The following is a 14,538-nucleotide window of genomic DNA, read 5'->3' as shown; positions in this document are numbered from 1 at the left end:
AATTACCTTCTTCCTGTCCTCCCTGAGCTTGCACAGGTTCTGTGCAAGAAGGCTCACTGGGGGAAATGCATACTTGCAAAGGCCCCGCGGCCAGCTGTACACCAGTGTGTCCGTGCCGAGCGTGCCCTTGGTCAGGGAGTAAAACAGGTCGCAATGGGACGAGTCGTGGGAGGCAAACAGGTCTACCTGTGCGTCCCCGAACTGATCCCAAATCAGCTGAACTGTCTTTGGATGGAGTCTCCATTCTCCAGGGAGAGGCTGAAGCCATGAAAGCACGTGAGCATCTTGAACGGAGGTACAATGAAGTAAGGGCTGTAGAACCCGGACTTCATTTCGGCTGGAGGGACAATCTCGACTGCACCTTTCGCCAGTAAGGTAGCGACCTCCGTACGCATGACAGGGGCATTGCCACCCACCATAGTGTAACGGACTCCCCGGAGGCGGGGAGGAGATTGTGAGAACTGAATCGCATAGCCGAGCCTGGTGGTTCTCTCAACCCAGCGGGACAGGTTGGGAAGCTCTAGCCAGGCTCCCAAGAACTGAACCAGCGGGGTCATGGGAACCACAGACGTACCCTCGGTAGGGCAGCAAAGTGGAATGAACGGTCCGGACGTGGGCGGCGTAGCGACCCGGTGTGGGGGCACGGTCATTGCCGCATCCTGACAGAGGAGGCCAGGGAAGGACCAGTGTTCCACGGGGGGCCTGCTCTGACAGAGGTCTGGCGACAGAGGGGGACAAGAGTGGCGAAGCAGAGCGTCGCACACTGCCATCCATGGCCTCTTGGGACTCGGAGGAAGGGGCATCAGTTCTTAGAAAAAAGATTCTCCCCCGGCCCTCCACCGGGGGAAGGAGAGGTCCTGCTACCAGCTCCTGAGAAGAACTGAGCCCTAACTCCAAGCTGCCCATCTCAGGAGTGCTGCTTAGCCTGGCGTTTTGGCCGGCTAAGGGGCGGAGACGGGCGGTGCCGTCCTCCTGCTTGGGGCCGGTGAAGGCTTCGGAAGCAGACTAAGGAAACCACATGGATGACGCTCCACTTCAGTAGCACCTATACACCAAACTTTCCAGTCTTGTACCTAGTTATATTATGAAGACATTTAAAGAGGGATTTGTAAATATATCATTCCTAGCCTGATTTATATAACATTTTATTCCAAAAAACATGGCGAAAATAATTTTTTTAAGGCTATTGACAGTATTTTCTGATTTACAGGATAACAAAAGTAGATATCCATAAATCCCTCTGTAATTTTTTTCCCATCTAATATGTGAACACAATGAAAAAATCATTTTTAACCTGGCTTTATCCAATACTCAGATTTCGTTGTTTTAAATATATGCAAATTAGTGCACATTTGATTAGATATTGCCTAATTTGCATATTTAAACATTAAATTACAGAAAACTTGTGATACATTTTTTTTCTCATCTTAATCTTAAAATCAACTGTGAAAGTTTCATGGTGATATCTGCTAGTTAAAAATGTTACCCTATTCACCTGTAGTGTCTCGCCTTAATTTGCATAAAAAATGAAATCTCAGACAACTTGCAATGGTGTTTTTCTTAGTTATTATGTAATATGGAATACATCACATATCATATATACACTGGGAACATTTAAGAGTGATATTGATTGAATATGTATGTCGGCCTTAAAAAAATGACACAAATAATGCTTAATTTCACCTTAAAAGTTGGTATTTTGCATAAATATATACATAAAAAAGGCAGTGAGCCTCCATTATATCTTTGCTCTGACCCTTGACTATCGATCTAGAAACTTAATTTCCTCATCTTGATTGCCTACTTAGAAAAAAACTAGGGGAAAATGGTCCAACAACTGAGCAAGATAGGCAATTTGGCGGCCATTTTGATATGCAAATTAGAAGGTCAAAAACTCAAAATTTTGCTTGGGAACCAGTTCTTTTGGACTCAGCACCCTTGAAATATGTAAGGTAGGCCGGTTCCCGACTTGTACCCATAAATGCTCCTCACTTTCACTTTTTGGGTACATCCCATCTAGACTATTCAGTAAAATTTCCTTTAATTTATTATAATTCTGACTCTTGTCTTAAATTGAATGCACTTCTAACTCCTGGTCTTAATAAATCATATCTGGTCCTTGGGTCTTTAACTGTAAGTCCCAAAATACAGATATACAGTGGTAATCCATATTTCAACAAGGACAATAAAGCAGAAGTTTCAGCAGATATTCTTTAATGATGTTCCACTGTTTAAGGTACACAGTGAGCACAACCATTGGGCATCTTTTCAGGTAGCTTGTCTGGTGATAGTCCAATGCAGCATACATTGGGTACCATCTTTGGCACTGTTTACGTTGGTAAACATGACAAGGATTAATTATGTAACAAACCACTAACAGTTATAGTTATGTGTGTTAACCAATTACATAATGCAATGAATAAATATTAAATAACATGTTCAATTGCTTAAATATTTTTGTTTACCCAAAGTAGTCCTGACTGGAAACATTTGAAAAAAAAATTATTCAAACACACACATTTGTTTTACTTAAACTTTTACGTCACTTCACTAAAAGAAAATATAGTAAAGTAAAAAGTACTTGACAAAACAATCAGTTAAAGGGTTTATGATAATATAAGAACAACTTAAACCAAGAGAGGATCAACAACAGCAAAATTTTGAAGAGGTGATATTGAAATATTAATTACAACTTTTATGTATAATCTCAGTGGAACAATTAGCAAGATAATAGAAATAAAACAGTGCACTGTACCGTATCTTGAGCTGTTCATTATCTGTCAGATTTGCTGCACCAATGCGTACAGGTTCAGTCACTACTGTTAATAATAATGTAGCCCCTATTAATGTACTACAACCTTAAACAAACAAAACCCCTTTTAGTGAATTACAGTTATTATATATATTATTATGTAAAACAGTATTATTAGGTATTGTCAAAATTTCACCTGTAGTAAGTCAGTGTGGTCACTAGGAAAGCACTACAATCTTTGGAATATGTATATAAAAAACACTATAGGTGAATTACAGTTTATTACATGAACATATGTAATAAACACATGTAATAATGATAATTGTACAGTAAAGGAGGTATTGTCAAAATTTCACTTGTAGTAAATCAGTCAGGTCACTAGGAAAGTACTACACCCTTTGGAACGCGGAAAAATAGTTACGGTCAATTACAGTTAATTTTTCATAAACATATTTGATAATAGTATATACAGTAAGGGAGTTATTGTCAAAATTTCACCTGTAGTAAGTCAGTCAGGTCACTAGGAAAGTACTACACCCTTTGGAACGCGGAAAAATAGTTACGGTCAATTACAGTAAATTTTCCATTAACCTATTTGATAATAGAATATACAGTAAGGGAGTTATAGTCAAAATTTCACCTGTAGTAAGTCAGTCAGGTCACTAGGAAAGTACTACATCCTTTGAAACATGAAAAGAATACTTTAGGGGAATTACAGTATTTTTTTCATAAACATAATTGACAATAGTACGTACAGTAAGGGATATATTGTCAAAATTTCACTTGTAGTAAGTCAGTGTGGTCACTAGGAAAGCACTACAGCCTTTGGAACAGGAAAAAATACTTTAGGGGAATAACAGTATTTTTTTCATAAACATATTTGATTATTGTACGTACAGTAAGGGAGGTATTGTCCAAATTTCACGTGTAGTAACTCAGTCGGGTCACTAGGAAAGCACTACAGCCTTTGGAACATGAAAAAATACTTTAGGTGAATTACAGTCATTTTTTTTATAAACATAATTGACAATAGTACGTACAGTAAGGGAGATATTGTCAAAATTTCACGTGTAGTAACTCAGTCGGGTCACTAGGAAAGCACTACAGCCTTTGGAACATGAAAAAATACTTTAGGTGAATTACAGTCATTTTTTTTATAAACATATTTGATTATTGTATGTACAGTAAAGGAGATATTGTCAAAATTCCACCTGTAGAAAGTCAGTCTGGTCATTAGGAAAGCACTACAGCCTTTGGAACATGAACAAATACTTTAGGTGAATAACAGTATTTTTTTCATAAACTTATTTGATAATTGTACGTACAGTAAGGGAGTTATAGTCAAAATTGCACCTGTAGTAAGTCAGTCTGGTCTGTAGGAAAGTAATACAACCTTTGGGATATATAAAAAAACACTATAGGTGATTTACAGTTTATTTCATAAACATATGTAATAAACATATGTAATAATATTCTCATTACATAAACATATTTGATAATTGTACACTAAGGGAGGTATTGTCAAAATTTCACCTGTAGTAAGTCAGTGTGGTCACTAGGAAAGCACTACACCCTTTGGAACACGAAAAAATACTTAGGGTGAATTACAGTAATAAAAAATAAGAAACATTTGTCAACTGTACGTACAGTAAGGGATTTTTTGTCCAAATTTCACCTGTAGTAAGTCAGTCTGGTCTGTAGGAAAACACTACAGCCTTTGGAACATGAAAAAATACTTAGGGTGTATTACAGTAATTTAAAAAAAACATATTTGTCAACTGTACGTACAGTAAGGGACTTTTTGTAAAAATTTCACCTGTAGTAAGTCAGTCTGGTCTGTAGGAAAACACTACAGCCTTTGGAACACGAAAAAATACTTAGGGTGAATTACAGTAATTTTTTCAAAAACATATTTGTCAACTGTACGTACAGTAAGGGACTTTTTGTCCAGATTTCACCTGTAGTAAGTCAGTCTGGTCTGTAGGAAAACACTACAGCATTTGGAACACGAAAAAATACTTAGAGTGAATTACAGTAATTAAAAAAAAAACATATTTGTCAACTGTACGTACAGTAAGGGACTTTTTGTCAAAATTTCACCTGTAGTAAGTCAGTCTGGTCTGTAGGAAAGTACTACAACCTTTGGGATATATATAAAAAAACACTATAGGTGATTTACAGTTTATTTCATAAACATATGTAATAAACATATGTAATAATATGCTCATTACATAAACATATTTGATAATTGTACACTAAGGGAGGTATTGTCAAAATTTCACCTGTAGTAAGTCAGTGTGGTCACTAGGAAAGCACTACAGCCTTTGGAACACGAAAAAATACTTAGGGTGAATTACAGTATTTTTTTTTAAAAACATATTTGTCAACTGTACGTACAGTAAGGGACTTTTTGTCCAAATTTCAACTGTAGTAAGTCAGTCTGGTCTGTAGGAAAACACTACAGCCTTTGGAACACGAAAAAATACTTAGGGTGAATTACAGTAATTAAAAAAAAAACATATTTGTCAACTGTACGTACAGTAAGGGACTTTTTGTCAAAATTTCACCTGTAGTAAGTCAGTCTGGTCTGTAGGAAAACACTACAGCCTTTGGAACACGAAAAAATACTTAGGGTGAATTACAGTAATTTTTTTAAAAACATATTTGTCAACTGTATGTACAGTAAGGGACTTTTTGTCAAAATTTCACCTGTAGTAAGTCAGTCTGGTCTGTAGGAAAACACTACAGTCTTTGGAACACGAAAAAATACTTAGGGTGAATTACAGTAATTTTTTAAAAAACATATTTGTCAACTGTACGTACAGTAAGGGACTTTTTGTCAAAATTTCACCTGTAGTAAGTCAGTCTGGTCTGTAGGAAAACACTACAGCCTTTGGAACACGAAAAAATACTTAGGGTGAATTACAGTAATTTAAAAAAAAAACATATTTGTCAACTGTATGTACAGTAAGGGACTTTTTGTCAAAATTTCACCTGTAGTAAGTCAGTCTGGTCTGTAGGAAAACACTACAGCCTTTGGAACACGAAAAAATACTTAGGGTGAATTACAGTAATAAAAAAAAAACATATTTGTCAACTGTACGGTACAGTAGGGGACTTTTTGTCAAAATTTCACCTGTAGTAAGTCAGTCTGGTCACTAGGAACATGCTACAACCTTTGGATAGTAAAAAAATCCCTTTGGTGAATTAATGTAATTTTATTCTAAATCTATTTATGTACATTATGTAAAGTGAGGCAGGTTTCCTAAATACAATCATTATAATGCATTTTTTATTGTTGCTAAAGTACAATCAATAGCATTAGAACACATAATGTGAGAGAGATTTGCTGGTACATCTGTACTTTGCAAAAATGTAGTTGTCTGTTTGCACACAATGAAAAAAAAATAGAACTTTTTAGACGGTCCCTAATCTTCTTTACCACACACATTGAATGTTCAGTGAACAGTCGCAACTTTGTATGCCATTAAAACAATATTTGCCCGTTTTGATCAATTGTGGAGAGTGTTGTAGTTCACCATCTTTGTCCTAAAGATCATGTAGCTGCTTTTATTTTGCAAAAATGTGCTTTATTGCGCTTGTTATTGAGACGTGAAAGTGCGAATGTGCGAATATAAAACCAACTTTACCTAAGTACCGGCCTCGCGTCTTTCAACCGATCACGCCACCGGCCTCTCGTCTTTCACCCGCGGCGCTAGCCTCCTGCTCCCTGTATTACTGTGATTACTGATGAGCGCGCCTGTGAGATGCACCGGTCTCATGGGCTATCTCTCACGGAGGTGCGGGTATTTTCTTAGCAATGTTAAAACGCAAATCAACCGATCACTTGTTTAGCATTCATGTAAACATTACATTCAGATTCACCAATCGGGGTGAATTCAGTTATTGAAACAAAAGGTGTGCATGTAAACAATGGATGGCGACCGCAGAAAGCAAAAGCTGAATCCCGGACATTTTTGTCGATCTCGACGGCCGGACATGTCCGTGAAATAGAGTATGGTAACCCCTACTACTCAGCTTTCTTCGTCCCTGTTTTCTGCAGGTTTCTGCCGTTGAAATCAAACACACTCGCACTGATCTGTGATAGGTCTGTTAGTGCAGTAGGTCCAACCCCCTATGGGCGGGTTTGAAAGGGTGGATCTAGTGCTTGTAGTCTTAACAGAAATCCCCCCCTCTTACACTTCCTCCTACAATGAGGCAAAATGACGATTTTTGCGTCATTGTAGGAGGAAGTGTAAAGAGGTAAATACAGATTTCTCTCGTCTCGGGGGAAAATGAAAAAATGTTGCATGACCATTCAATAGTATGACTGGATTTCTAACAATGCAAAGCTTAATGCAAATGGGTGAAGTGTCCCTTTAAAGAACCGTTATAAAGCCAAAACAATCTCTGTTACCTTAAATTATACGCTTATCTCTGTAAAGCTGCTTTGAAACAATCTACATTGTTAAAAGCGCTATATAAATGAAGATGACTAGACTTGACTTGTGTGTGTGTGTGTGTGTGTGTGTGTGTGTGTGTGTGTGTTAACATTAATAAACAGCATAAATTAGTAAATAGGATTATTAGTACACCAAAATGTTATAAATTGTACAAAACCTTACAGATTTATAATCACAGCATAAATGAACAACCCAAACAACTATATACAATTTAATTTAATACAATCGATGTCACATGATCTATATGAAGCAAATCTCAAATGCAAATAAACCATGCACTCTAAAAAACATTCTGCTCTAAAGGATTACATTTAGAAAAAGCATCAACATCGTAAAACTCTGTAAAGCTGCTTAGAAAAACACAATACAAACAAATCGACACACAGCTTTTATGATTACAATGCATGTAAATGAGTTCAGAGTTGTTTGGTGTCTTTATTCACTTCCACAGCTTCAGGTAAAGATGCTACTTTTGCAGTTTTCTCCTCTAGTCCCGGAAACAAGGACCTTAGAAATGGAGAAACAAGAGATAAATCATGACAGAGAAATATGAACAAGCTGACCTGTAGGATAGGAACAACATTTAGTATGCAATGTTCAAGTGAAATTATGTGAATCATGGGAAAACTTTTGTGTTACTGGCTCGTGTCATATTACAGATCAAATTTTTTATTGGTGCGTTCTTAGTGTTAATCTCAGTCTTAACTTACTTTCAAAAAGTCTCCATGGAAAAGCCCTGGTCATTCAGAAGAATGTACACCTTCTGGCGACTGCCGTGCCTTTTTAACCTTCATAATCAGAAAGCACAAAGCACAGCATCAGTACAGAGTCTTTTAACAAACCTGATATTTGCTTTTAATTTTTGTTATAACAATAATTTGTGTGAGAAACAGATCAACATTTCAGTTGTAATTGAATTGTTATTGAACTACGAGATCTAGGGTGGATGTAAAGAAAACTTAATTTATGAATAACAGTTCTCAAGCTTTTGATTTGTTCCTTACAAAAAGGTATTATGTGACTTCAGAAAACATGGAATATGCTTCAAAAGTCGTTCTTTTATGGTGTTTTTGTCTCCTTTTTAAAGCTTGTAAGCTGTACTGTACAAACCCGGAAAATGTCATCATACAACTTGGTATTGTGTATGACCTCTGCAAGATCTTGATTCCATCCTCCAGTAAAACGCCAGCATATACCCTAGATGTGGAAACACATTATACAGATAAAATGATTAAGATTGATAATGTCATTCTTCACATCTGCTTATTACTATTCATTTAAACAATTCCATAACAGTTTAAATGGATGAAGGCCATGAACTACAGATGTAAGGCTTTGTAAGGTTATCTGACATAGCAAGAGCTAAACTGCCAAAATAAATAAATAAACAAAAATAATAAAATAATAATAATAAATTAATATAATAATAATAAAAAATACAATAGATATTTTGTTTACTAAACCATTGTGTGTTTCTAAGGTTTTCAATTCCTCCAAGTTGAGTGACTGTGTGATCAGTGTCATTAATTTTTAATGTCATTAATAGCCTTTTAATGTTTTAAAAGGGTAGTTAACTAAGATAAATTAAACTCTGCCATGCCATTCAAAACCTGTGTGTCTTTCTTTCTTCTGCAGAACACAGAAGAAGATATTTTGAACAAACAATGGAACTCCATGGGATCTGAAACTGTGTTACACAAGCATTCTTTAAAATAACTTCTGTTGTGTTCCTCAGAGGAAAATGGGTTTGGAACAACATGAGGGCGAGTAAATGATGACAGAATTTCCCTTTGAATATTCCCTTATCAACAGACAAATTCACATAGAAACAGGACAGAGGTGATTCCAGATGTTACTCACTTGAGATCGGTTAGACTGGGGCAGTTCTGGGTCATCTGGAGGGTCCAGGCAGACAACATCTCAGTTAGACACTCCACGCTCATTACCATCTTTTTCAGTTTAGAGAAGGAATGGAGAAATGACAGTAATGCTTCTGAATCCCTTTGGTGAATTATCTGAAAAAGTCTGGTCCAGTCGATGTTGATTATCTCTGAGTGTGGAAAGGTGAGACTGAATGATCGCAAATCCGGATAGCGATGCAGAAAAATCTCTATGCAGATACTATAAAAAAAAGCATTTAAAAAAGATTCAAGTAGTTGTTGTGTCTATGAGTCAATAATTTCTTGCTTAGAATATCTTTTCGTGATATATTTTTAAAATTATGATTAATTGGTGGTCAATATTTGCATCATTAGCAATATTCAATAAAGATAAAAGTGTGTACCTTATTTTTAAACTGTTTTGGGTGACCAATTTAGTTGCATTATTACTATTAGAATTATAATTTATTAGATTGCAGAGACCAAGTATGCCAGATAAATGGGAGAACAAGATGATGATATAATTTGTTATACAAAACATTAATCATATCATTATTTCTGGTTATCGTGAGAAAAAAAACTATTTTATGAAAATAAATTAAAAAATCACTTGTTCTTCACCTGGACGGCTCTTCGTTGATTGACAGATCAAGTGAGTTGACAGGATAATCCCCATCTATTTCATACTTCATTTGGTAGATGTCTACACAAACACTGCAAACCAAAGCACAGAAAATATATACATGAACTAAAAGTTAAACAAAAGCACATTAAAGGATGATAGCACGTGTGCATAAAACACATCAAATGTATAAAATATATTTTAAAACATTACTGCTGTGAGCTCAGGGTCTGTCCTCTCGCGAGAGCGTAGATCAGTTCACCAAGATCAGAGTCTGATGGATCCATTATACCCAAGCTTCAAAATCAAATCCAGAACATTACTGTACAGACTAATTAAGTTTAACTTGCAATAACAAATTAGAGATTAGATATTAATTACATCCACCAAATATGTATTTTAGACCAACACATTTACCTTGCTTTTTTAAACTTGTGAAGTTCAGGCAAAATCATAGACAAATCTTCCGATGTCAAATACAATTCAGAGATTTCTTCAAAGCTCTGACAGCACTGAGAGCAGTACAGCAGGGCACAGACGTCTGTTCTTCTGAGCACATAACGATGTAGTTTAATCTTTTTCCAGGATCCCATTGCTTCTTTCACAAAGTCTTCTTCATGAAGTTCATAGAGACAGTGAAGAACAAAACATACTGCTGTCCAAGTCAAGGAACAATCTTTAACCTTTTCCAAAATCCATTCTTTCAGATGAGCCTGTGTTTTTGGACGAATGAACAGACCATGTTCTTCAAGTGTGAGTCTCACATCCTTATTCAACAATCCAAATGCAAATTGCACCACAGCTGCTAAAAGTGGTTTTGAGAAACCATCCATTAAAAGTGGCCTTGTAAATTTCCTCAGGGGCTCTTCTTCATCCAGAAGGACATAGTACAGAGCAGTGAAGAACTCCTGAAAGCTGAGATGCATGAAACTGAACATTGTCTCCTGGTGGATTCGTCTCTTAAACAGGAACTTGCACAAGAATGGATTTCCAGCAGGGTCTGAAATGGTTTCATTCACACTTTTCTCATCCAGCAGGACTTGCTGTTCCAGCATCCCTCTCTCTGCCAGCTGACCCAGACTCCTCAGCAGGGTCGGGACGGACTGACTCAAACCCTGGCAGTGATGCTTCAGAAGAGTGCACACAAAGTCCACGTAGATGGAGGTGGTGGTTTCCAGTCCGCTTGTCGCACCTGCACCATATTTGAATCTCTCCTGGATAGTTGTGCAGATGATCCAGCAGACGACAGGGATTGAGCAGGCAGTGATGAGGGTTTCATTTGCCTTCACATATGCATAAGCCTCTCTGAAATGGTCCTCATTTTTAAAAAACTTCTGGAAGTACTCCTCCACCCCCTTTTCTGAAAATCCCACAATCTCAGAGAAACGCTGAGGTCCTTTGAGCAGTTTACTGAGTGTGTCCGTAGCTGTAGACCTGGAGGAGACCAGCAGGAGAGACTCTGGCAGGATTCGACCCCTCAGCAGGGCACAAAGAGTGTCCACAGGTGGGGCTTTCTGAAGCAGATCAGTGTGTGCTGGCGTGTCATTAATGTCCTGTGTGAGTTTCAGCTCATCAAATCCATCAATGACCACAAGCACCTTCTCTGGCGACTGCTGTAAAATCTGTGAGATCTCATGTGATGATAAACTACAACTGCAGCTCAAGATCTCCACCAAACTCTTCTCGCCAGAAATGCGATTTATTTCTTTACACTTTAAGTGGAAGACAATATCAAACCGCCCTTTGTTGAGGTCACCAGATGCCCAGTCCATCATGATCTTTTGCACAGTGAAAGATTTCCCGTTTCCAGAATTTCCCTGCAGTATCACAGAACTAGGACTGATCCCGTGGTCATCTGGGTCGAACAGAGAGCTGAGATGGACAGAGTCTCCACTGCTCCTGGAGCTGAGGACCTGCTGGAAGCGCTTTCCACTGAAGCAGATCTCTTCTTCTCGCTCTATTCGATCTCTATGTTTCCGAAGGATCAGTGGTTGTGTGAAGCGCTCAGACAGCAGCACATGTTCACCAGGCAGTGAGTTATACTCAGTCACATACTGATACTCGCTGCAGATCCGCTTCATATATTTGTGAATCACTGGGCTGATTTCTGTAGAAGAGGTCAATATTCAAAGAGTTAGTTTTTTTTTCTGATTCTAATACAGTAAGAAATTCCAGAGCAGACAAATACCAACTAAATTATAAGGTCGATGGAGTGCAATATTTAAAACATATTATTATAAAATTCATCAGTCACCTGAGGAGTGTGTTTTTTCAGAGTGTGTGTGATGTCCTGTGGAGCCTGTAGAACATTAGACACACTTGATACATTCAGTGATATATTAATTGATATATTGATTAAGGCATTTCACATATATTCAAACGTTTTACATCACTCTATCTATCTGTCTATTGCTGAAGAAATTTATTAGACCACCACCCAATGTAAGGTTTGTGCCACAGCTGCCCCAAACTAACAGTATTGGTGATATATATATACTGTAAATATATGTGTGTGTGTGTGTGTGTTTATATAATTTTTTTTATATGATGTTAAATGTATATAATTAATTTATAATTTTAAGGATAAAACACTTTTAAAACACAGAACAGATTTTTTTTAAATGCAACATTAAAAATGAAAATATTCTGTGAGGTCAGAATCTGCAGAAACCTTTAAAAAATCACATTAATTTATCTGAGAGATTGGGGGGTGGGGTGAGATTTATATCACCAATACTGTTAGTTTAGGGCATCTGTGGCACAAACCTTACAAGATGTAAAGTTAAGACAAAATATTTAAGGTTTCTACAAGAGCTTCTGCAATTTGTGCAATGCCTGTAAAAGTACATATTTTAACAGTACATATCTCAGTACATACTGTATAGACACATGTGGTATAATAGCCAAAATTAGTGTGCTCTTACCTAAGTCTCTAAACAGAGATGGCTCATGCTTTTCCAGTCTAGAATAAAAGGCAGATTTAACCTTGTCTCCTCCAGAGTGCAACACTTTATAAAACTCTCTCATTTTATCCTGGTTAGTATCTGCTGCTCTGATCTTACAGTACGGCTCATATTCCAGCATGCCACCGGACTGCAGCTCATCCGCTATCGGCATCACCATCTGAACTCTCTGGACAAGTTTCGTCCAGTGGGCGTCCACAAACCGAGCACCTGGTAGAGAGATAATAACATGATAACTGCTCACAAGCAAGAACCTGCATTTTAATCAGTGTAATGCAGACTTTTTTTTTTTCATATGACTATCTCTGCTTTTACTGCGGTAACTACTTACGCTCTGAGTCTTGGTTCATGGTGTTTCATAAGTGTCTATGACATGTTGTAGAGAGCTGTCTTAAGTTGTCCTCTAGGAAATGAAACATAATGCACATAATGTGAGATGGTTGAAGAGAGCTTTTGTGACCCATGGTTAAAGATTACACTATTGGTATACAGTAAATTAAGTGGCATGTAGAAAACATGCACAACCCAAATTTGGCCTTTACTGAATATACAGTCACAAAACAAAATGGTACAGACATAGGAGGTTGATTAATTTTCTCTGATAAATAAATGTATCAGTCAACTTCTGCTTTTGACTCAGTATTGTCAAATTTCATATTGTATAGTTCTGTCATGACAACTCTGGAGAGATTGGCATGATAATGGATATGTCACCAGAGTCCAGTGCTGATTCCAACCCCTGACCAGTTTCCTTTTTGCCCAGAGATGAGAGTTTTCCAAAGTTCAGATGTGACCAAGAAGGTGATCAGCCATGATTGTAAGACAGAAGCATCTGTAAGAAATGCCACCTCAAACATCCAAGCCTTCTTTTTTTTTTTTTTTTTTTATCAAAGAAAAAAGGGCATTCAGAATAATAAAGATGATACAAAGTCAACAGTGGGAAGTGCTTTTGGTCTCTCTCCATTCCAGTGCTCTTACTGGGATGGTAAAAAAATAATTACATATTGTCTATCGTTCCTGTATGTGTGAAATCAAAAAAAAGGAAGTTGTGACCACTTATGCTTGCTTTGTTTCTGGAAGCTCTGCATCTTTCTGCACATCAGAGTTTGATGACCAAGCTTAATCTCTCTGCAAAGAAAATTTACATTCTAAGGAGAACCATGAATCAGTAGAAATCCAATTTTCTGTTATGTTCATATAAGGATTTGGAAGTGCCAGGATTGAATCAAGACCATTATTGTGCTCTACACATAGAAGAATGGCCTGTAAATAAAGCCAGCATCCCATTCCCAACACAAAACAATCTTACCTATGTGAGCCTTCAATTGCTGATGTAGAGTTGTTGGTAAAACATGTGATCAGGGGTGCGTTTCCCGAAAGCATCGTTAGCCAACTATGGTCGCAATTTCCGTCGTTATCAGCATAGTTCAACGATTTGGTGTTTCCCGAAACCATCGTTCCAACGAACGTTCGCAAACAGCATCGCAAACTTGTGTGGTTGGAACGACAGCTCTCGAGCTGTGGTTAGAAGCATAGTTTCTAGTTTACATGAGATGTAAATCCTTATCTTTAGCAAAACAAGCAAGCTGACATTCAGTGCAACCCGTGTTATTTATTTAGAATATACAAATGTAATTTACATCTTTTAGTTTGTCAAGAGATTTAAAGCACCGTTTTTGAAGACTGCGCATGTGCGAACGTGCTCTACTATGTAAGAACGAGCCAAATATTGAGTCTGGTAATAAAGCAAAATAACTGAGAAAAATTAGAAATGGTCTTCAGATGCCATGTCTGTAACTTATATGACAAAATAGCGTTAATTCGATCTCAAACAGATTAATTAAAATAAGTTATTAGT

General features: G+C 37.3%; 1 protein-coding gene across 1 annotated transcript; it reads right to left on the bottom strand.

Moving 5' to 3' along the window:
• Positions 1-7,414: 7,414 nt before the first annotated feature.
• LOC311297904 (NACHT, LRR and PYD domains-containing protein 1 homolog) lies at positions 7,415-12,884 on the bottom strand. The gene is made up of 9 exons (XM_084420379.1): positions 12,642-12,884; positions 11,972-12,016; positions 10,135-11,824; positions 9,931-10,014; positions 9,717-9,809; positions 9,076-9,336; positions 8,326-8,412; positions 7,926-8,003; positions 7,415-7,722 (listed from the first exon to the last, which is right to left on the bottom strand). Exons 1-8 carry the CDS (start codon positions 12,838-12,840, stop codon positions 7,928-7,930), a joined length of 2,535 nt encoding a protein of 844 aa, XP_084276505.1. The 5' UTR covers positions 12,841-12,884; the 3' UTR covers positions 7,415-7,722; positions 7,926-7,927.
• Between the last annotated feature and the right edge of the window lie 1,654 nt (positions 12,885-14,538).

This window comes from Rutilus rutilus (genome assembly GCF_951802725.1).
Source record: "Rutilus rutilus genome assembly, chromosome: 10".
NCBI classification, from domain to species: Eukaryota; Metazoa; Chordata; class Actinopteri; order Cypriniformes; family Leuciscidae; genus Rutilus; species Rutilus rutilus.
The sequence above is the reverse complement of the archived record's forward strand: the minus strand, read 5'-3'. Positions and strand labels throughout refer to the sequence as shown.

What these genes read in the sequence shown, in the direction of transcription:
- LOC311297904 (XM_084420379.1), bottom strand. Translation starts at nt 12,840, where the DNA reads ATGGTGATGCCGATAGCGGATGAGCTGCAGTCCGGTGGCATGCTGGAA. An exon ending in TGAAAAAACACACTCCTCAG is followed by an intron (nt 11,825 to 11,971) that starts GTGACTGATGAA and finishes CCTCTTCTACAG; the next exon opens with AAATCAGCCCAGTGATTCAC. An exon ending in ATCAACGAAGAGCCGTCCAG is followed by an intron (nt 9,337 to 9,716) that starts GTGAAGAACAAG and finishes TTTTTTTTATAG; the next exon opens with TATCTGCATAGAGATTTTTC.